The sequence below is a fragment of the Armigeres subalbatus genome, chromosome 1, assembly GCF_024139115.2.
Source record: "Armigeres subalbatus isolate Guangzhou_Male chromosome 1, GZ_Asu_2, whole genome shotgun sequence".
Taxonomy (NCBI): Eukaryota; Metazoa; Arthropoda; class Insecta; order Diptera; family Culicidae; genus Armigeres; species Armigeres subalbatus.
Window position 1 is genome coordinate 55,081,536 of NC_085139.1, and position 24,016 is coordinate 55,105,551.

Below are 24,016 nucleotides of genomic sequence, written 5' to 3' on the forward strand. Positions count from 1 at the left end.
AGCGAAACATGGTGTGTATCAGTGGAGAACACTCAACGGCTGCAGGTGTTCATTAACAGATGCCTGCGGTATATAATTCGGGCCTGGTGGCCTCACAACTGGATCTCAAACAATGAGCTCCATCGTCGTTGTCACCAGAGGCCGATAGCAACAGAAATTCGGGATCGGAAGTGGAACCCAGCGGGACATCGCAGCAGAGGCAGACCCAGAGGCTCATGGCGGCGAAGCCTCAATAAAGAAATAAAAGAAGTCGACCGAAATCTAACCTGGCAACAGGTTAAAGCGATAGCCGGGCAACGCTCAGGATGGAGATCTTTCAAGTCGGCCCTTTGCACCACCGGAGGTGTACAGGATCCGTAAGTAAGTAAGTAATTAGATTGGATTTGGATTGGATTTGGATTGGATTTGGATTGGATTTGGATTGGATTTGGATTGGATTTGTCCATAAATGCTGAAGTTTGAGACCCATATTGCTATACAGGGAGCGAAAGTATTGATCTTTAAAAAATGTATACAATTTTTTCGAAATGGTATGATTGGGGACGAATAAAGCAACACTTGTTGGACTTATATCGCTAAAAAGAAGCTGTGGTCAAATTTACTGCATCTGACCAAGTGATGCGGCGATGTTATGCCGAAAAACTATTGGCGATGGCACACATCTCTATAAGTAACTCATTTGACCGCTGAAAAATGTTACGTGCAGTTCCCTATCGTAAAAATATGCGTGATTTAAAACTGAAATCGATAATATATAACTTCTGTGATACAGTTATTGCATTGTTATGTCTGAGGTGTTCGCATGAGTAATCGATAATCATACAATCGCCGATAGCGCAGTGCAAATCGCGCAACTTCCTAAAACTGGTAATCTGCTATAGGCCTCCTTATCTGAGATTTTGGTAGCGCCATATTCACTTCATTAAGGCTGATATAAATGGCAACATTTAAATGGCAAATCAGTACATATCGAATCTCCCTTCGAAATGTTTCAAATCACTGGAATCCTTTTCTCTTTGTTCATATGTGGAGCTCTAGCCACATCACCCATTGTGGACTTCCAAGAGCAGTTCAGCAACCTCAGCCATGGCATTGAGTTCGAACTGCAGGAATATCGCGCCAAAAATAACATCCTACGGGGTGAAGTGATCCACCGGGCGCTGGACGGCCTGGGCAACCTGACCGTCGAGATGCGCAACATTACCGCCGACTACTGGGCACAGATCGAGGCGCACGAGTTGGCCACCCCGGAGTGTTTGGAGCTCCTCCGGCCGGATTTCGATTGGTACGTGTGGTACGCATCGTTGGATATAAACAGCTTGGCGTACTATGTGGACTGGTACATGAGTCGCGATGCCCTCTATCGTTTCAATCCGATCGCTTCGTATGCTCAACGAGAGAACACCCGAGCCATCTACCAAACGGTGCAAACTCTTGGCAGAAATCAGTTCCTAGATAATATGGCTGACACTGTGTTCGAGCTTCAGGATGAATTGGAATACTACCAGAATGTGTGGCTGGGATTCCGCGGATGGTTAGATGAAGAACTGGATGATATTGAAATCCTCAGGGCCAACGTTGAGTACGAGATTGAGTGGTATCACGAGTTCACGGTTCGGTGGCACCATGTTTTCATGGGATATCAACTACAGAGACCGGACCAAGAATGTGCACCGGAGGAGACGGTTGCGATCAGTGCGAAATCACCACCCACTAACCAATTCAGCGCTAAGTTGAAGGAGTTTGGTGAAAGACAGGCCTTGGCAAGGCGTTAAATTTAGAAGAATGAGATGGAGAAATAAAATGAAAAGATTTTTGTCAAAAGCGGGTTAAGTTTTGGTTAAATTTTATTCTTAAGCTTTGGGTGCTTCGCGAAACTTTTCTTGGCATTTCCTTCTTTGATGTTACGCAAGTCTGACAACTGGATTATTTCCACTTATGAATTGCTTAGAATTGCTCTATGAGCAAACGATAGTATCATAAATTTTCAAATCGTTTTCCTTGGGCTGCCACTTGAAAGTTTCTTTGCAAGTTGACCACATGAACATGCTACTGAATTGTGCACAACCAGCATGTGCAGGGTATGCTAACTTAACGGCATTTACCAGATTCTCTGATGTTATCAACCAATACTCGATTTTCTTGTACAAACACGAGGGATCGGTCGAGTGGTTGAAAATGCAATGGCCATTCGTCTACCCGATCAACTCCGAATCCGAATCCAACTTAATCCGTATCGGGCCCGCGACGTTAGGGTAGCCATAATTCTGCCTTCTTTATGTCATGGGCTGTTCTTTGAGGAGTTATTCCGGAGGATATAGGCGTGATAACCCCTACACAACAATACCACCTAAAGGTCCCGTTTGCGGACCATCAGAATCTGAGTACCAACCTCCACTCTCGGCTCGCTTGACTGTGGGTATATAACAGTAAAGCACATGTGATGATTGAGCAAATCAAGCATCCGAAAGATATTCAATTTGCAAAAAAAAAGCTAACCGCGGAGCAGGTTGGTATTCGGATTCTGATGGCTTTTGCGGGACCTTTAAGTGGTCTTGATGTGTAGGGGTTATCACGCCTATCTATAGAGCCGGAGGTTGAGGGTCCCTTCAAGACACGTGGATTCTTTATCGCAAATTTCATATAACACAGCCAAGATTTTTAATATAGTCTGCGGTAATTTTGCGCAGCGAATCACTCCATCCCGTAGGACGTTGCTTTTGGCACTGAATTTTGGCAGTTTGTACTCAAGTGAAAAGGATTCCAGTACTTTGTAGCATTCCGAAGAAAGTTTGACATACACTGAGTTTCCATTCAAATCTGGCTGTGTATATTTGGTTCTTTTAGATAAGGTGCTGTAGAAAAAATAACCCGTTCAGGAAGTTGCACGATTTTGCACTGCCTTATCACTGGTTGCATACGTATTGCTTATTAATAACTCGGTGGAAGCCTCTTAATAATAACGATTTCTAATTGTAGGTACTATAAAGATTACAATGTCCCCGATTTATTAAAGTTTTCAATTTTCGTTCGGATTCCTAATATTATGAGAATTCTTGGAGGAATTCAGAGAGTTCTCAAAAAGATTATTTTTTGGATAAATTTCAAACATATATTAGGAAGGGGCACACTTGCAGTAAAATCAAATGCCATGAAGTAGTTTCACAACTTTGTAATTCTTCAATAACTGCCTCTATTGCGGAGGTTAATCCACAGACCTTGCCTGTATCGAGTTTCGTAGACTACCTGGAATTTACGGCAACAACAAGGACTACTAGAAATACAAACATATACCAAGATGAGTGTGGGGGCTTTATGGGCACTCCTGACGGAATCCAAGTTTCAAAGTACCGTAATCCGGGGTATCATTGATCAATTTTTTCAATGTTTTGTAAATATTTCCTCCGTAAATTAAATGATTGCTTTTTTCATATTTTTAAAACGAGTACTGCTACGTGTAGAACGTTTGAGGCTATTGTTCTTGATTATTTGATAATTATAAAATTGTTTTAAAAATCTGTTTTGTCTAGTTTTTCGAATTTCCAATTTGGGGTAACTTTGATCATCAATCATTTCACTTTGTTACGTCTATAAAGCAAGCGTTTGTAAACGCCTTAAGGTAGGCAATTACTTTTGAAATCCTTATACTTAGGCGAAGCGTATTGATTGTTTCGAGTAAGGCATCATGACCGCTAGGTGAATTATCTGGTTTTCAACAATAAAAATCAAAATTTTGAAACAAAAATATGGATAAACAAAGAAAATAAGATTACTTATCACCCAATTGTAGGTACGATCTCAATTTTTTGTTATTATGCTTGTTTTGAGTGCTTTTTGGCAGCTTACTGTGAGTTAACAAAATGGTGTTGATTTTATTTTTCAAACTATGGCAAAAATTAAATGCAAATTCTAGTGGAGATTATATTATTCGGTAGCAAATTTAGTCAAGATTAAAATACCTAACTCATAATAAGTAATCGTAATAACAGAAAGTAATACTTTATTCATCTTTTGAAAATGGTTCAACTGATCAATGTTACCCCGCTGATCAATGTTCCCCCGGATTACGGTACTCGCGTTTTCAGGGGCACACCATTCGATACGGAAGTAACGCACAACTGTCATTCTTATTTTTTCACGCATGCTGCGACGCAGCAAAACTGAAACAATAAAAATGACAGTTGTGCGTTGCTTCCGTATCGAATGGTGTGCCCTTGAAAACGCGAGTACTTTGAAAATTGGATTCCGTCAGAAGTGCTCTTATGGTCGCTTGCTGGAGAAGCTGCCTAATGCGTCCGTACACTATGACTGGTCACGTTTGATTGAGGACGAGTTAGGTTCGCCGCCTATTATGATACACGTGGCTTATTAGTGTTGCGCATGGCCTACTGAGATGCGTGTTGTCCGTTAGTGCTTTACGAACGGTCAACCGCTTTATGTTGCACTACTGGTTGTTAAGGCTTCATGACATGTAATACAGAATGGCTGCCTTGCGGCTTACCAACACAGTCAAACAATCACCAACCCCACCCACCCCGATATGCACAGATAAATTTAATTGATATATTGCCTACATACATGACCATCTTCTCATTAAAAAAAGTAAATCTGGACTTAGTTCTAAGTTCAATCTATGCGGCGGTATGATGATATTATCACATAGCGCTAATTTAGGGAAGATATATAAGCAAGTGAACAAAGTGAAAAAATTCCCCCCAGTAGCACACTATGCCAACGACGTCGCGGGTTTCAACACTCTGCACGTCGTCGGTAGCGTCGTATGCAAGCAATCATTGATCAGCAGCAGACAGTGATGTCGATATGAACTTTTGTGAAATCATAGCGGAAACATGTAAAATATCGATTTAATTAATCAATCTTTTCCTAACGCATTATGTATTGATGCAATAATAATACCTTATTGATTTTGTTTATGGGTGCATTGTTAAAAATTGAAAAATCGGAGCAAAACATGATCTTGTTATTGGTGCGTTTGAGCTGCTGGCAACAACAGTTGAGGATGTAAACATAAACAGCCACCATCGTGAAAACATAATTCATAAATATTCACCTAAACCAAAGAAAAACTGATGCTTTTCTGACAAATTCCATCAGTTAATCCCATGCTTAGACTGTATTGATTAATACTGCTTCTAAATTGGACTGAATTCTTCCGAATGCGTGCAATGTTTACTGTTGTCGGATGTTAACAAAAAATGAATCCCACGTGTATGCTTAATGAATTGGTATTGGAAGTGTCCACCACTACAAATCCGTGGTTCATGATTTTTATGACACAATCACATGGCAATTTGAGTGTCACAACGCTTCACCTTAACATCTCTATTGTAGTGGTGCCAATACCGCACAATGAGGTCACACAACTAGCGTATTCTTCGATAACTGCCTCCATTACGGAGGTTGATCCACAGACCTTGACTCTCATTCATTTATTTAGTTTACACTTAAACAGATAATACTGAATCAATAATTTGACGCCTTAATACACGGTTCGAGGTCGCATTTTTCCATCCTCGAATGCGCCCCACGCTCGACCAAGTCGTTTTGCACCTGGTCTGCCCACCTCGCTCGCTCCACGCCGTCTCGTACCTGGCGGATCGGAAGCAAACACCATCTTTGCAGGGTTGCTGTCCGGTATTCTTTCAACATGTCCTGCCCATCGTACTCTTCCGGCTTTAGCTACCTTCTGGTAGAGGTGTGCCGTTTACAATTTCCCACGCCGCTGATCTATAATTTTTCACGCCGATTCAAATTTGACGAAGTCCGCAAAATTTTCAGTGCCGAAGATTCAGTGGACTTTCCGTATAATTAGCTGATAGATCTCTTCAACATCACCATGAAACTCCAAAGAATGTTCCGTGAAGATACAAATGTTTTCCATGAAAATTCCATACAATTTGTTGTTTAAATTACGAAAAGCTCTCCATAAAAACTAAGCAAAACTTCGTGTGAAAATTGCGAAGAAGTTCCCGTTGAAATTAGAAAAAAATCATTGAAATTGAATTTTTGAATGACAGAGTCGTCTGAAAGTTGTTCGGCCAAATATGTTGTTTAACCGAAAAGACTATTTGATAGAAGCCTACCCGAGCATAGCTTGAGAGCAAATCGATAACTTTTTTTTCAATGTTGTGAAATCATCGATTATGTTTACTTTATTTGATATCTTTTTGGTCGTTTTAACGGTTTAAATAACAAAATGTATAGTAGAAAAATCTTACTGTGACATCAAATAAAAAACTATTTCTGCTGCCGATAGAAGCAAATTGAAAACTATTTTTGATATTGGTTTCCGATTACAAAATAAGTACACAGTTTGATGTAATATCATTCAATTTCCCTTTGCTAACCTTTCCACCGATTCGTTTAATTTTTAGCTAAAATTTGACAGTTTGATGGTTATTTCCCAACGTGGTTAACATTTTACCTCGAAGCTGACTCATTTCAGTTTTAACAGATTGGTAGTTATACGTAAAACCCCGCTCATTCGACAGTGATTGGTGTCGAGCGAACGGGGTATCGTTTTAATTTGACAAACTGGCTACCTTACACTTCTTCGTTTCATACGTGTTTTGCAACTCTATTTGCTTTTTTGTTTTGATTCTTCCCATTGTGTTTTAGTGCGTTTCGCGCCTGATAGAAAAGTATTGTTTCGGTCGAGCGAAATGTGACAGCTGAGCACGTGCTCCAGCACTTTTTAATTCGTCAAGTGTCGAATGAAATAGTGTCGAAAGAGCGGGGTTCTACGGTATTTGAAACAAAATGGATTTGGCACCAATTTTCTCACTAACAAAGTTTAACTATCGAACTGTCAAATCTAGCCATGCTCCGGAGCAGAATTATTTTTAACCACGGAGAAATAACCATTAAACTGTCAAATTTTAACTAAAAGTTAAACGAATCGGTGGATTGATTCACAGCCTTAATAATCTGCAGCAAAATGAGATCAAAATATGTAATCAATGATGATAATTCATATTTGAAAACAAATCATGTATCAATTTGATGTCAAAATCAAAATATGTTATTTGGCCGAGAATGTCATTTGGTCGAATAGTTCCTTTGGCTGAAAAAATTGCATGGCCGAATAGCTTAATAGCCGAATATGCTCTTTGGCTGAAATGGACATTCGGTCGAAAGTGTCGTTCGGCTGAATTGGTCATTTTGGACATTTTCAAAACATTAACGGGAGAATCTTTTGTTCTTCGCCTCAAAAAATTTACGAAGTTTCTTAGAAAATTCTTCAAGTTTTTTTTTCCAGAATATTCATTTGGATTTTTTTCAGATTTTCCACGCACGCAAAAAAAGCGTTCATGAATTCGTGAACTAACGAGTTCACGTTGTATTTTTTATGAACAACAGTCACGGATTCGGGAATACAGTCACGTTTTCTGGAACGTTCTGGAAAACGTGACTAGTGTTCCCGAATCCATGAATTAAATCACGGTGTATTTTTGCTGGTTCGCGAATTCGGGAACGCTTTTTTTGCGTGCGGGAACTACTTTCAAGTTTCGAGAACTCTTTGGAATTACCAAGAGTAGCTCTTAGGTAACCAAGGAAAATTGTTTGGAATTTATATGAGAATCTCTTCAGAGTTTTCACGAGAAGTTGTTCAAAATCCCTCCTTGTTGAGTATTCGTGGAAATTTACACAGAAAATTGCAACTGGTAAAAGGGACGCTTTAACGTTGACATTGTCAATCTAGATAATTCAAGGCGGCTAGTTTTTTTTATCCTTCATAAGAGTGATTTTTTCGCAGGGAGGAGTTCATTACTAGACGGCTAGTTTGGCATAACCAACTTTAAAACAACGGGAGCTTGGATTTTTTGATGAGTTTTTCTTGGATTTCTTCAGAAAATTCTTTTTATTTTCGATAAGAAATTCTTGGGAAATTCCATTGACCGAAAGCGACAGACAGCCGAACTGGTAGTTTGGCCGAAAGAGCCGTGGAGTAGAGTGGGGCAAGAGTACGCACTTAGTTTTCAATCACCAATCACGTAACGTAAAATTTGGCCATTTCATCACCCCTCCCCCCTGTAGTATCTTTGCCACCATTGTTATAAATACCTTGAATTCATAAGCATTGCAACCTTTAGCTATACCTGTCATACATACACCTTGAATAAAAAAACTCGTTTAGTTCTGGACAGACCAACGCCGCGTGTACACGTCGATTGAGTGAATGTATCCGAATCCCAAATAAAACGTTACAATTTGGCGACGAGGATAAATTCTCATCGGATTAAGATTTCCCAAGTTAAATTTGAAATTCAGTGCGGAAATTTTGGAATAAGGAAAAATTGAAGTGTTTTATCGACAGAGTAAGTAATCCTAATTGTGTGGGTTGTGGAACATCCTGTGGCATTTATTTAGGAAGACATTTGGTCAGAAACAAAATGGCGTGAGAACAAAGAGATGGGGGATATTTTTTTTCTTTTTTCAACAAAACCTGGATGCTAATGTGATTAACATGGAAGTGAGGAAAAGTATGTTGTTAGTTAAATTGGTTGTCTCAAAACTAGATCTGAAATGAGAAAAACCAAAACAGTGAAATGGCGAAAGGATTATTTTTTCCCGAGCGATGGAAGAGTGGAAAAGAAGTGCAAAATGGCCACTGTGTGAACGTGGATGCGCACGCGCAGCGAAACTGATGCCGATCTTGTTTTGCATGCGTGGTGTAGAGCAGCATGAAAAAGGTATATTGAAGAAACGCAAACGAAAAAGTGGTTGGGGAATGAATCTTATTCCTGGCTGTGTGAAAGGGAAGTGCTGAATGGTTTTCAGTTCGTAGGAACACGATGGTGTCACCCATCGTTCCTGTGCTGAAAGATTCCGGGGAGATTCGCTTGTGCGTCGACATGCGGCGGGCCAATCAAGCTGTCTTAAAGGAAACCCATCCACTGCCAATAGTCGAGGAGATGCTTGGATCAATAAATGGAGCGGTTCGATTTTCGAAAGTCGACATTTTTTTTTTTGCTAATTTTATTTGCTAATTATCTAATACATGCATTCATCTCTTAGACTAGGTGTTCCGTGTTTTCTTAACACTATCATCCTTATTTGCTATGTTACGCTTTTAGTTATTATTAATACATTTCAATTGCCTCTGGCAGTTAGAATTTTGTAGGAATTGTAGGAATTACAATGTTTTCAACTTAAACTAAACTTAACCTATTTTATACTAAGGGTACAAGGAGTTAATCGTTGCAATAGAAGATTGCAACGATTTTTGTCTAAAATTGGACATTATTTTGTTGGACATTTGTTGCAATGTCTCAATATTAGAAATTCTATGAAGTTCATTGGTACCATACCACGGAGGCAACTTCAGAATCATTTTCAAAATTTTATTTTGAATCCTCTGAAGTGCCTTCTTTCTGGTATTGCAGCAACTAGTCCATATTGGCACAGCATACAACATGGCAGGTCTAAAAATTTGTTTGTAAATCAAAAGTTTGTTCTTAAGACAAAGTTTTGATTTTCTGTTTATAAGTGGATATAGGCACTTAATATATTTGTTACATTTGGCTTGAAGGCCTTCAATGTGATTTTAAAAGATAATTTTGATCTAGCAGAAGTCCTAAATATTTAGCTTCGCTAGACCAATGAATTGGAACCCCATTCATAGTGACAATATGTTTGCTAGAAGGTTTCAAATAAGAAGCTCTCGGCTTATGTGGGAAAATTATAAGCTGAGTTTTGGAAGCATTCGGGGAAATTTTCCATTTTGCAAGTAAGTGGAGAAAATATCCAAACTTTTTGCAATCTACTACAAATGACACGAAGGCTTCGCCCTTTGGCTGAAAGGCCCGTGTCATCTGCAAACAAAGATTTTTGACACCCTGGTGGTAAATCAGGTAAGTCAGAAGTAAAAATGTTATACAAAATGGGCCCCAGTATGCTGCCTTGGGGGACACCAGCTCTTACAGGTAATCTATCAGATTTAGAATTCTGATAGTTTACCTGCAGTGAGCGATCTGATAAATAATTTTGGATCAGTTTAATGATGTACAGAGGAAAATTAAAATTCATCAATTTTACAATCAAACCTTCATGCCAAACACTGTCAAATGCTTTCTCTATATCAAGAAGAGCAACTCCAGTCGAATATCCTTCAGATTTGTTGAGCCGAATTAAGTTCGTAACTCTTAATAACTGATGAGTGGTTGAATGCCCATGGCGAAAACCAAATTGCTCATCAGCAAAAATAGAATTGTCATTAATATGAACCATCATTCTATTTAAAATAATCTTTTCAAACAGTTTGCTTATTGAAGAAAGCAAACTGATTGGGCGATAACTAGAAGCCTCAGCTGGATTTTTGTCCGGCTTCAAAATTGGAACAACTTTGGCGTTTTTCCATTTATCTGGAAAGTATGCCAATTGAAAACATTTGTTAAATAAATTAACCAAAAAGGATAAAGAGCTCTCAGGAAGTTTTTTTTGATTATTATCTAGAAAATACCATCATCACCCGGGGCTTTCATATTGTTTTATTTTTTAGTAATAGATCTCACTTCATCCAAATTAGTTCCCAACAAAGGGTCAAAAACATTCTCTTGATTGAGAATGTCTTCGAAGCTCCGTGTAACCTGATCCTCAATTGGACTAGTGAGACCTAGACTAAAATTATGGGCACTCTCGAACTGCTGAGCAAGTTTTTGAGCCTTTTCGCCATTTGTTAATAAAATTTTATTTCCCTCTTTAAGCGTTGGAATTGGCTTTTGAGGTTTTTTAAGAATTTTCGTTAATTTCAAAAGGGTTTCGAACTGGGATCCAACTTCGAGACATTATTCTCAAAATTGGTATTTCTCAGAATAGCGAAACGTTTTTTAATTTCATTTTGCAAATCTCGCCAAATAACTTTCAACGCGGGATCGCGAGTTCTTTGGTATTGCCTTCTTCTCACATTTTAAGACGGATCAGTAGCTGAAGATCGTCGTCAATAATAATGGAGTTGAATTTAACTTCACATTTCGGAATTGCAATGCCTCTGGCTTCGACAATTAAATTTGTCAAAGATACGAGAGCATTATCAATATCACTTTTGGTATCGAGAGGAATATCAACATCAAAATTCCTATCGATATACGTTTATATAAATCCCAATCAGCTCTATGATAATTAAAAGTAGAGCTGATTGGATTATAAATGGCTTCTTGTGAGATTTCAAATGTCACAGGAAGGTGATCAGAGTCAAAGTCAGCATGAGTTACCAATTGGCCACACAGCTGACTTGAATCCGTTAAAACTAAATCAATTGTAGAAGGATTTCGACTGGAAGAAAAACAAGTTGGTCCATTGGGATATTGAATAGTATAATATCCCGCAGAACAATCTTCAAATAAAATTTTACCATTTGAATTGCTTTCAGCATTATTCCATGAACGGTGTTTGGCATTGAAGTCCCCAATTACGAAGAATTTTGATTTGTTGCGAGTCAGAATTTGAAGATCAGCTTTCAACAAATTCTTTTGCTGCCCATTGCATTGAAAAGGCAAGTAGGCTGCAATGAAGGAAAATTGTCCAAAATTTGTTTCAACAGAAACTCCCAAGGTTTCAAAAACTTTGGTTTCAAACGAAGAAAATAATTTATGTTTGATACGTCTATTAATGACAATGGCGACCCCACCACAGGCGCTGTCAAGACGATCATTTCTGTAGATAAAATAGTTTGGATCTCTTTTAATGGAGAGTCCTGGTTTTAAATACGTTTCAGTTATAATGGCAATATGCACATTATGAACTGAAAGGAAGTTGAATAATTCATCTTCCTTACCCTTTAGAGAGCGGGCATTCCAATTTAGAACTTTCACACAATTATTTGGATCCATTGAAACGGAGTCCGATAACAATTTTTTGTGTGTACTTTATACCAACCTGAACAGCTTCAGGAATGGTATTTGCTTTGAACATTGCATCAATCATGTGATGCAATTGTTCAGTTAAAAAATCAAAATCGGAAGCAGTCATGCTACCTGAATCGGCAACATGACCGTTATTTTCCGTTGGGACGTGGGTATAAACCTCATTTTGAGAAGAGAAATTTTGTCTACCAGCAGCGATGTTTGCATACGTAGATACATTCGAAAAATTGGAATTTACTGAAGTGCTTGCTACCCGTTGACGAGCGGCAAAATTTGTTTGTGAATTATGGTGGGTATGAATTGCTCGACCGGTAACCGGTTTCGAAATTTGAGCGTTTGAAAAATTTCTACCCGTCGAATCTGGGATCCGATTGGAATTTCCCGTCATCAATTTTGCACGGGAATTCAAAACTTTTTTGCGTGAAGGGCATTCCCAGAAATTGGATTTATGATTGCCCCACAATTTGCACATTTAAATTTATTGGAATCTTCTCTCACAGGACATGCGTCCTTGGCGTGAGAGGTTCCACCACAAATCATGCATTTAGCATCCATGTGACAATGTTTGGTTCCATGACCCCACTTTTGGCACTTACGGCACTGGGTGGGGTTTTGGAAATTTCCCCAGGCCTGCGGAAATGTTCCCATGTAACACGGACATGAGACATAATACAGGCCTTTTCCAAATTTTTCATATTATTTAGTTCACTTTTGTTAAAATGAACTAAATAAAATTCCTGAAATGCCCCTCTGGGAAGTACCAGAATGGGATTTCTTTTCATCTTAATTACTTGGACTGGTGAAAATCCAAGTAATTGAGAAATTTCAATTTTAATCTCATCCAGTGATTTGTCATCACTGGGAGACCTTTCAAGACGACTTTGAACAATCGCTCAGTTTTGTCGTCGTATGTGAAGAATTTATGGCGCTTCTCAGTTAAATAGTGAAGAAGACGTTTGCGATCGTCAAAGGATCCCGGCAAAACGCGGCAGTCACCCTTCCTAGCAATCTGAAATGAAACCTTGATCCCCTGAAGGTTACTCAAAATCTCATTCCGGAAGCCAGAAAACTCGGCAACAGATACCACAATTGGCGGAATCCTTTGCTTTTTCGCATGAATCGAATCACCTGGGCTAGAGGTAGATTCGATTTGCTCAATTTCATCATTAATCAAATCGAACTGATTGCTCAGTTCGATTGGAGAAGAATTATTTCCGATATTAGAGTTAGAAGGAATATCTGAATTCTCCAGCTTCCTTCTATTTTTTCCGCGCTTGGGCAGGACGGTCTTGAAACCTTGTTTCTTTGAAGGAAGTGGAGAATTCAGAGACTCCGCCTTACTCTTGTTTGTGTTAAGACTCTTTGCAGAGCGTGGAGGCGTGGGCTTGTGAGAGGTTTTGTCCAGAACGGTGTCCCTGCAGGATTACCACCGCTTGTCGGAATTTTACTTCCGCAAACGGGTCCAACGTAAAACGAAGGCACGGGTCCTAGCAAAGATCGTAACGGGATCAGTGGGTACAAATAGCGCTAAGAAGCACCGTTGAAATTAAAATAGCTTCGGGTAGTATTAAAAACTTCCTTCCGCAAAGAGAGAAAGAACCGCACAGCACGAAAGCACGATGCGGTCTGAGGAAGCCTCCTTTCAAGAGGCTAGGAAACCTTCTTTCAAGTAGCTCGGAAGTATCCTTTCAAGAGGCTCGGAAGCCTCCTCTCAAGAGGCTCGAAAGCCTCCTTTCAAGAAGTTCGGAAGTCTCCTCACAATAGGCACGGAAGCCTCCTTTTAAGAGGTTTCGAAAGCATCCTTTCAAAAGGTTCGGAAGCCTCCTTTTAAGAAACACGGAAGAATCCTTTCAAAAGGATCGAAAGCCATCATTCAAGAAGCTTGGAAACCTTCTTACAAGTGGCTCGGAAGCTTCCGTTTAAGGGGCTCGGAAGCCTCCTTTTAAGAGGCTCGGAAACCTTCATTTAAGAGCCTCGGAAGCCTCCTTTCAAGAGGCTCGGAAGCCTTCTTTTAAGAGGCTCGGAAGCCTCCTTTTAAAAATCTCACAAGCCTCCTTTTAAGAGGCTCGAGAGCCTTCTTTCAAGAGGCTCGAAAGCCTTCTTTCAAGAGGCTCGGAAGCCTCCTCTCAAGAAGTTGGAAAGCCTTTTTTCAAGAGGCTCGGAAGCCTCCTTTCAAGTTGGTCGGAAGCCTCCTTTCAAGAGGTTCGAAAGTCTCCGTTCAAGAGGCTCGGAAGCCACCTTTCAAGAGGCTCGAAAGCCTTCTTCCAAGAGGTTTGGAAACCTTCTTTCAAGAGGCTCGGTAGCCTCCTTCCAACAGGCTCGCAAGCCCAATGTAAAGAGCTCCGGAAGCCTCACTTTGAAAAGGTCGGAAACCTCATTTTTAGGGGTTTGTAAGCCTCTTTTTAAATTTCCGAAAGCCTCTAAAAGTCCTCAAAGTCAAAGGAAGCTTGGTGAATAAACTTAATTTAAATTGAAAAGCTTCATAGAATGGCGAATATTTCAGACAAATTTTTGGAGAACCATATATCCAGTTTGTTTTCAGGTTTATTTTTCATATATCTTGCCGCTAATTAAGGTAAAAGCTCAAAGGGGTACCTCTTAAGAAAAAGGTTAAGAACCGCTGTGTTATACAAATGTTATCTGATCATTAAGCTTTCAGAACTATAAATAACTTTTGAAAAATGTTCTTAGCAGCTTAGTGCTATGACACCGAAATGGTATTTCTGCACACCAGTCTAGAGAGCTTTATCATTGCAATTAATGATGCCTACCTTTTGGCGCCTTCATCTTTAAAACAATTTCCAGTTACAATTAAAAAAAAATGCTGAAATAAAACTCAACGTCTTGTGTGTATGATGTGTTTAAAGAACAACGTTAAAAAATATTCATGCAAACGAACTTGTTTCTAGCCATTTGCCACACTAATGGCATTTCAATTCAATTACTCCTGTTGAGCTGCATACAATAGATCTGTGCGCAACAATCATATAATAAATCTCCTACTAGAATAATTCTTCCCATCTTTCCGTTAGAAATTCCCATTAAAACATCGCGTTGTTTTCTGGAGAAATTCCGAATGAGATTTGGAGAAATATCCGGTGAAAACTTTCGAAAATTTCCAGGTGCAATTCATGGCGGATTTTTCCGATAATTTTGTTGGAAATTCCCAGGGGAGTTCCTAAAAAAAATCATAGGAGAATTTCTAGAACTATTTCCGAGGACATTTCTAGTCGAAATCCCAAGGAAGCAATTTCTGGAGGAATTTCTGGGGGAATTCCAAAGCATTTGCTGAAAAAAAAATCCGAAGTAATTGTTAGGGGAATTTCCTACAATATTCTTGAGAAGCTGTGGAGGAACGGACACGAGTCGAAGTCGAGTCAAGTACGAGACACTGAAGACGACCACACAGTTGTGGTCGAAATACGTATCTGCAAAGATAAAGAAAATTAACTGGTGGAATTAAATGGACAGTACTCAATTCGTCTTAGACGGTTCCACAATCTGTGTTTCGCAAGAAGACACGCTCATATTTGCTGAATCGGAGATTGATGCTTCTGTCAAGATACAAGATACGTATCTAAGTTACACTAATCGCAAGTTGCCTTTGGTTCCCAAATTGGTAGTTCTGGAAAAAGATGTGAACGACATTAAAGGACGTTTTTTTGTTTACTTCGAGGACTTCCACTATGAACCACCAACAGCAGCACGTGCAATCGATGTGATAATAAAAGCATCTACTGTGTTTGGCCTACCTTACTCTAAAATTTCAAAATTGGTTTGGCACTTTCTCAGCAGCGAAATTTATGGCATAACCGAACGAGAACCTTAGAACAAACTAAAAACTCTGAAAAGCATTAATGATTGGTTGAATGATTGCATCATGTACTTCGAAATTCCAAAAGGCAGAGGAATATTTTCAGCATTTGAATAATGATCATCAAGTGCCTGTAGTGTATCGATACAATTGCATCGTGCCGACCTGTCTACCATTCATTTAAAAAGAACATAAGAGGGCATGAAGCAAAGAACAAGTTCAATCTACCGTCAGTATCACCAACTCCACCGGCCAGAAAGAGGAAAAGATTTGCTGATCCAGTCGTACTCGTCGACGTATTCCCAAACAAAGTTATAATGGACGAGGAAAAACATTAGGCTGTATGCAGCAATCAATTAGTAACACAGAATGATACCCTGTTGTCAGCTGCTGTACAATTCACAATTGGGCTACATATGAAATGTAACGTGAATCGTAAAGATGTGCATAATATTCAACAAGACGTCACTCAACCGCTACACAGTATAGCTCTCAATTTGGAAGCTCTGAATGTTGTTCACCATGACCCACAGGATGAATTGTAATTATATGTAATTTGAAAACATACGTAGATGAGATAAAAAATAAATTTGATCCTATTGATACTGATTACTGATTAGTTACTATTGAAAATAACGAAAAAGTTAGGTCCCGTTTGTTGTAGTACACAACCTGCCGACAATGATTACCCCACTCAATCAACACAATCATATCCAGCCACCCATCCACCACCCAATACACATAACCCACAGTAATCGCCCATCCTCCGGCTGCAAAACACCCACTATAGTGTGTGATAAAAGACAGTGAACAAATTCTAAAAGTGATCTCTATTGTTGTCAAGTAAGGCATTTTTAGTCAGACTAAACAGCTTCAGGAATGGTATTTGCTTTGAACATTGCATCAATCATGTGATGCAATTGTTCAGTTAAAAAATCAAAATCGGAAGCAGTCATGCTACCTGAATCGGCAACATGACCGTTATTTTCCGTTGGGACGTGGGTATAAACCTCATTTTGAGAAGAGAAATTTTGTCTACCAGCAGCGATGTTTGCATACGTAGATACATTCGAAAAATTGGAATTTACTGAAGTGCTTGCTACCCGTTGACGAGCGGCAAAATTTGTTTGTGAATTATGGTGGGTATGAATTGCTCGACCGGTAACCGGTTTCGAAATTTGAGCGTTTGAAAAATTTCTACCCGTCGAATCTGGGATCCGATTGGAATTTCCCGTCATCAATTTTGCACGGGAATTCAAAACTTTTTTGCGTGAAGGGCATTCCCAGAAATTGGATTTATGATTGCCCCCACAATTTGCACATTTAAATTTATTGGAATCTTCTCTCACAGGACATGCGTCCTTGGCGTGAGAGGTTCCACCACAAATCATGCATTTAGCATCCATGTGACAATGTTTGGTTCCATGACCCCACTTTTGGCACTTACGGCACTGGGTGGGGTTTTGGAAATTTCCCCCAGGCCTGCGGAAATGTTCCCATGTAACACGGACATGAGACATAATACAGGCCTTTTCCAAATTTTTCATATTATTTAGTTCACTTTTGTTAAAATGAACTAAATAAAATTCCTGAGAAATGCCCCTCTGGGAAGTACCAGAATGGGATTTCTTTTTCATCTTAATTACTTGGACTGGCGCAAATCCAAGTAATTGAGAAATTTCAATTTTAATCTCATCCAGTGATTTATCATCACTGGGGAGACCTTTCAAGACGACTTTGAACAATCGCTCAGTTTTGTCGTCGTATGTGAAGAATTTATGGCGCTTCTCAGTTAAATACTGAAGAAGACGTTTGCGATCGTCAAAGGATCCCGGCAAAACGCGGCAGTCACCCTTCCTAGCAATCTGAAATGAAACCTTGATCCCCTGAAGGTTACTCAAAATCTCATTCCGGAAGCCAGAAAACTCGGCAACAGATACCACAATTGGCGGAATCCTTTGCTTTTTCGCATGAATCGAATCACCTGGGCTAGAGGTAGATTCGATTTGCTCAATTTCATCATTAATCAAATCGAACTGATTGCTCAGTTCGATTGGAGAAGAATTATTTCCGATATTAGAGTTAGAAGGAATATCTGAATTGGAGAGCTTCCTTCTATTTTTTCAGCGCTTGGGCAGGACGGTCTTGAAACCTTGTTTCTTTAACCCTTTTGTTACCGACAAAAAAAACACCCTTACGTTACCGACAGGGTACCCGGGTACCCACGGACTTAAAATGATCATAACATTGTCAGTTTTCGGATTACCTGGTAACCGGAATCCCGGATTAACTGGGCCAAGTCCCAAAGTATGTGTAATTTGAAGATATATATTCAACCAAATGAAAATTTCTTGCGTCATGACTAATAAACTTCGTTGGAAATTTAAAGAATATAACTTATCTACGTTACAGGGCCATCTTATGAATTAATCCCGGAACGGTTATTCCGGAAACAGGTTCTCGTGGGGCCTAAAGTGGCCACAAACTCATTTTGAAGAAACCCTGACAATATGGGTATCAAAATTCATGAAATTGTTTCGGAAGCATGATCCGATAAGTAATTGGACCATAGGATGGTTTGACAACGGACCGGTCATCCTGGAACAGGTTCCCGTGGGGCCTAAAGTGGCCACAAACTCATTCTGAAGAAACCCTGGCAATATGGGTATCAAAATTCATTAAATTGTATCGGAAGCATGATCCTATAAGTGATTGGACCATAGGATGGTTTGATAACGGATCGGTCATCCTGGAACAGGTTCCCGTGGGGCCTAAAGTGGCCACAAACTCATTCTGAAGAAACCCTGACAATATGGGTATCAAAATTCATGAAATTGTTTCGGAAGCATGATCTGATAAGTAATTGGACCATTGGATGGTTTGACAACGGACCGGTCATCCTGGAACAGGTTCCCGTGGGGCCTAAAGTGGCCACAAACTCATTTTTCATTTTTCATTTATTTAGTTTACATCTAAACAGATAACACTGAATCAACAATTTGACGCCACAATGCACGGTTCGAGGCCGCATCTCTCCATCCTCGGATACGCCCCACGTTCGCCAAGTCGTTTTGCACCTGGTCTGCCCATCTCGCTCGCTGCGCTCCACGCCGTATCGTACCTGCCGGATCGGAAGCGAACACCATCTTTGCAGGGTTGCTGTCCGGCATTCTTGCAACACGTCCTGCCCATCGTACCCTTCCGGCTTTAGCTACCTTCTGGATACTGGGTTCGCCGTAGAGTTGGGCGAGCTCATGGTTCATTCTTCGCCGCCACACACCGTCTTCTTGCACACCGCCAAAGATGGTCCTAAGCACCCGTCTCTCGAATACTCCGAGTGCTTGCAAGTCCTCCTCGAGCATTGTCCATGTTTCATGTCCATAGAGGACTACCGGTCTTATAAGCGTCTTGTACATGACACATTTGGTACGGTGGCGAATCTTTTTCGACCGCAGTTTCTTCTGGAGCCCGTAGTAGGCCCGACTTCCACAGATGATGCGCCTTCGAATTTCACGACTAACGTTGTTGTCAGCCGTTAGCAAGGATCCGAGGTAGACGAATTCCTCGACCACCTCGAAGGTATCCCCGTCTATCGTAACACTGCTTCCCAGGCGGGCCCTGTCGCGCTCGGTTCCGCCCACAAGCAAGTACTTTGTCTTTGACGCATTCACCACCAGTCCAAATTTTGTTGCTTCACGTTTCAGGCGGGTGTACAGTTCTGCCACCTTTGCAAATGTTCGGCCGACAATGTCCATGTCATCCACGAAGCAAATAAATTGACTGGATCTGTTGAAAATCGTACCCCGGCTGTTACACCCGGCTCTCCGCATGACACCTTCTAGCGCAATGTTGAACAACAGGCACGAAAGTCCATCACCTTGTCTTATTCCCCGGCGCGGTTCGAACGAACTGGAGTGTTCGCCCGAAATCTTCACACAGTTTTGCACACCATCCACCGTTGCTTTGATCAGTCTGGTAAGCTTCCCAGGGAAGCTGTTCTCGTCCATAATTTTCCATAGCTCTACGCGGTCTATACTGTCGTATGCCGCCTTGAAATCAACGAACAGATGGTGCGTTGGGACCTGGTATTCACGGCATTTTTGAGGGATTTGCCGTACAGTAACCGTTTGCCGTACAGGCCACAAACTCATTTTGAAATTGAAATTGAAATTGTATCGGACGCATGATCCGATAAGTAATTGGACCATAGGATGGTTTGACAATGGATGGGTATCAAAATTCATGAAATTGTCTCGGAAGCATGATCTTTTGAGTTATTAGGCCATAAGATGGTTTGACAATGGACCGGTCATTCTCAAACAGGTTTCCGAGGGGACCCTCATTTAGAAGAAACACTTGCTACATATCTTCTTTTTCCGTTATTTCTTGTCAAAAAGACTTAAAAATTCTTGACAGGTACTCAGAAATGATTTATAATGAACCACAGGCGCTGTAAGTATCATTGGTGTTTGCTGAAAAAAATAACAAAAATAAAAATAACGTTTTGTGGTAACAAAATGGGTAAAAAACGTGACAAAAGCGGGACGTGATAAAATCGGGTCGAAAATGTGATAAAGTCGGAGGTAGATAAAATCGGGGAGTGACAAAATCGGGTCAACACTCTGTAACTTTTCACCTCTCTCTTCTCATTTCTGTCATTTCACTTTTCACTTTTTACTTTCCACCTCTCACTGCTCACTTCTCACTATTCACTCCTCACTTCTCATTCGACCCAATAACCATTCGGCCTATCAGCCATTCAGCCTGATGACCCAACATCAGTCCCATCATCTTGGAAAAACATGTTTCCGAAAATATTCCAAGAATCTTGATGACAGGGTGTCTTCTAAATGAGTTTGTGGCCACTAAAGGCCTTTCGGGAACTTGTTCTAGGATGACTGTTCTGGTTGATATCCATCCTATGGTTTCAACTTTATGGATAACATATGGATATTTCCGAAACAATTCCAAGAGTTTTGATACCCATATTGCCAGGGTTTATTTTAAATGAGTTTTTGGCCCCTACGAGCCCTCCGAGAACCTGTTCCAGAATGACCGTTCCGGTTCATATCCATCCTATGGTCTCAACTACATGAATAACATGTTTCAGGAACAATTCCAAGAATTTTGATACCCATATTGCTAGGGTTTATTCTAAATGAGTTTTTGGCCACTACGGGCCCTCCGGGAACCTGTTCCAAAATGACCATTCCGGTTCATATCCATCCTATGGTCTCAACTACATGGAAATTATGTTTCCGGAACAATTCCAAGAATTTTGATACCCATATTGCTAGGGTTTATTCTAAATGAGTTTTTGGCCACTACGGGCCCTCCGGGAACCTGTTCCAGAATGACCGTTCCGGTTCATGTCCATCCTATGGTTTCAACTATATGAATAACATGTTCCCAAAACAATTTCAAGAATTTTGATACCCATAATGCCAGGAATGAATTTGCGGCCACTATAGGGCCCACGGGAACCTATTCCGGGATGTCCGTTCGGAGTCTATATGATCACGTGGTCCTAATACGTTGTGCAGTCATAATCCTCGAATTTTCTGCGAAACTGGTAACTCAGGATCCAAGAAATCATCATTTGGATTCTATAAGATCAACTTCTCCATTTTTGAGATATGGTCTAGCAAATCCGGAACTCCGGTAACCAGGTAATCCGGATTGGTCTTATTTGACATGGATCGGATAGAGGATGAATTTCTTAATCCATAGCAAACGGAATCGTCCAAATCGGTTTAAAACTGACGAAGTTATGGTCATACCAAAACGTGGGTACCCGGGTACCCTGTCGGTACGTTACGGGGTAAAAATATTCAGAAGCCCCTCCCAAGCCCCCCCTTACTGGATTTTCATTTTCGTACCACCCAAACCTTAATTTTGCCGAGTTTGAAGATGTCACGGAGTTTCAATTTCCTGCGATGTTCAGAACCCTAAAAAAAATTCACTTGAAAACGAAAAAGGTACCCGGGTACCCTGTCGGTAACAAAAGGGTTAAAGGAAGTGGAGAATTCAGAGACTCCCCCTTCCTCTTGTTTATGTTAATACTCATTGCTGAGCGTGGAGACGTGACCTTCTAAGAGGTTTTTTCCCAGAACGGTGTCCCTGCAGGATTACCACCGCTTGTCGGAATTTTACTTCCGCAAACGGGTCCAACGTAAAACGAAGGCACGGGTCCTTGCAAAGATCGTAACGGGATCAGTGGGTACAAATAGCGCTAAGAAGCACAGTTGAAATTAAAATAGCTTCGGGTAGTATTAAAAACTTCCTTCCGCAAAGAGAGAAAGAACCGCACAGCACAAAAGCACGATGCGGTCTGGCACATTTAAGACGATAATTAGTATAACAAAGGGCGTAATCTGAATAGGCTATAAGGGTACACAGTGAAGAAGGCTAGTGTCATATTGAAAACACAGTGTGACAGCAATGCATATTTGATTATCATGAGCGATAAAGTTATTGCGACGGTGATGCGCCAGCAGCTCTAGGTTGAATGAAACAGACCGCCCATACCCCATACCCCATTTACGTAAATTTCTTCTTCCACCTCTGAGCATTAATTGCTTATTAAGCCTGATTAATTCCGACTCGATAACTATTCCAAACAAGTTACCTTATCTAAGAGAACCTCATTTTTGGGAATTTGACTATTATTTATTGGAGCTATTTCGTAATCAGTTTTAACAGATTAGGTACGCAAAAATTCCACAATCAACGTCCCAGTCGGGTTACGAACCCCAATAACACCAGAGCTAATCGAACCTGCCATTAAGTTCACGACCAACGTCAAATCAACATGTGTCGAAAATACTTTCTGGTGCTGTCAGTCCTAGTGACAAGCTGTCTAGCCTTCTCACCATTTCCGGAGCTCCAGGATCAGTTCGCTGAACACAGCCAGTATGTGGAGCCCCAGCTGCAGGAATTTCGCCAGGAAAACGAGGAATTACGTTTCGATCTTATCAACTGGATCACCCGACAGTTTGGTAACCTGACAGTGGAAATGCGCCGCCTCACGGAGGAGACCTGGGAAATCATAGAAAATCACGAAGACGTTCACGAGGAGTGTATGGACGATCTAACTTCCATATTCGCCTTGTATGTGTACATTGGAGAGCTGGACATTAATTACGCCGCCGAAGACATGGATTGGTACATGCAGTACGACGCAAACAACCGATTCAACCCGCGGATCAGGTTCGTCCAACGGGAGAACAGCCGAGCCATTCACCAAACGGTGCAGTCATTGGGACGGAACCGATTCGTAGAAGACATTAGTGACACATTGTTCGAACTAGAGGATGAACTGAACTACTACCGGAACTTGTGGGAAGGATATCAGCTGGTACTGGACGAAGAGCTTGAAGCCATTGACCCGTTTGCAGAGCAAGTTAAATATGAAATGAACTGGTGGCACAATTACACAATCGACTGGCATAAAAGGTTTATGGATTGGGCTATTGAGGATATCCAATACTACTGTGTGGACCTGACGAACTTAGAGTAAGGAACTGTAACATGAATGAAATAAAGAACTTTTCCTATCGCGCTGAACCCAAAACACGTTCAATGGACTTACTTATCTGAATGGTACGCGTGGCATCCGCTGGAAAACCCGCATTTTCAATAACATTGTTCCGGTAGCAATTGATTTACAACCCCGCATAGATAAAATTGTTCACGGTAGGTGGTGAACTTCAAACCTCGCTTAGTTTAGTCTTGTCTACTATCGAATAACAATGTTACGCTTAATTGTAGCTCTTTTGTTAACTTCTGTGATCACTTGCCGAAGTCAGCCGCTGCTCGAGTTCCACGAAAACTTTGCCGAAAAAAGTCAGCTCAATCAGCCGGTGATTCATGAGCTCAGTCATCAGAATGGCTACGTCCGGCTTCGCCTTATTCATTGGATTCTTCGCGAGATGGCCCACCTGACGGTTGAGATGCGCAACATCACCAACAACACTTGGGCCGCAATTCAATCGCACGAGCGCCTCAACGACGACTGTCTGCCGTACGTCCAAGATCTGTTCGAATATTACGTAGAAATTGGAGCCCTTGATATCATGTACCTCGCCTACGACATGAACTACTACATGGAGTTCGATGATGAGTACCGCTTCGTGCCACTAAAGAGGACGATAAACTTGGAGAACTTTCGGATACTATCGGTGACGTTGGAGACGTTGAGTAGAATTAGTTTAGTGAACGACCCTGGCGAGATTTTCCGCAAGTTGCAGGAAGAGTCCATTCGTTTCGAGCAGCTGTGGCGCATGTATCGGATTGCTCTGCAGCAGGAAATAAGAGA

At 40.8% G+C, this 24,016-nt stretch overlaps 2 protein-coding genes across 3 annotated transcripts in view; one reads left to right on the plus strand and one right to left on the minus strand.

Annotated features, from left to right (window-relative positions):
- The window catches only part of LOC134225762 (probable maleylacetoacetate isomerase 2), a 165,307-nt gene that overhangs the window by 71,927 nt on the left and 69,364 nt on the right, over positions 1-24,016 (minus strand). The gene's annotated exons all lie outside the window — the stretch shown is intronic.
- LOC134208404 (uncharacterized) lies at positions 22,488-23,502 on the plus strand. The gene is made up of 2 exons (XM_062684385.1): positions 22,488-23,394; positions 23,470-23,502. The coding sequence occupies exon 1, from the start codon at positions 22,511-22,513 to the stop codon at positions 23,216-23,218; it is 708 nt and encodes a 235-aa protein (XP_062540369.1). The 5' UTR covers positions 22,488-22,510; the 3' UTR covers positions 23,219-23,394; positions 23,470-23,502.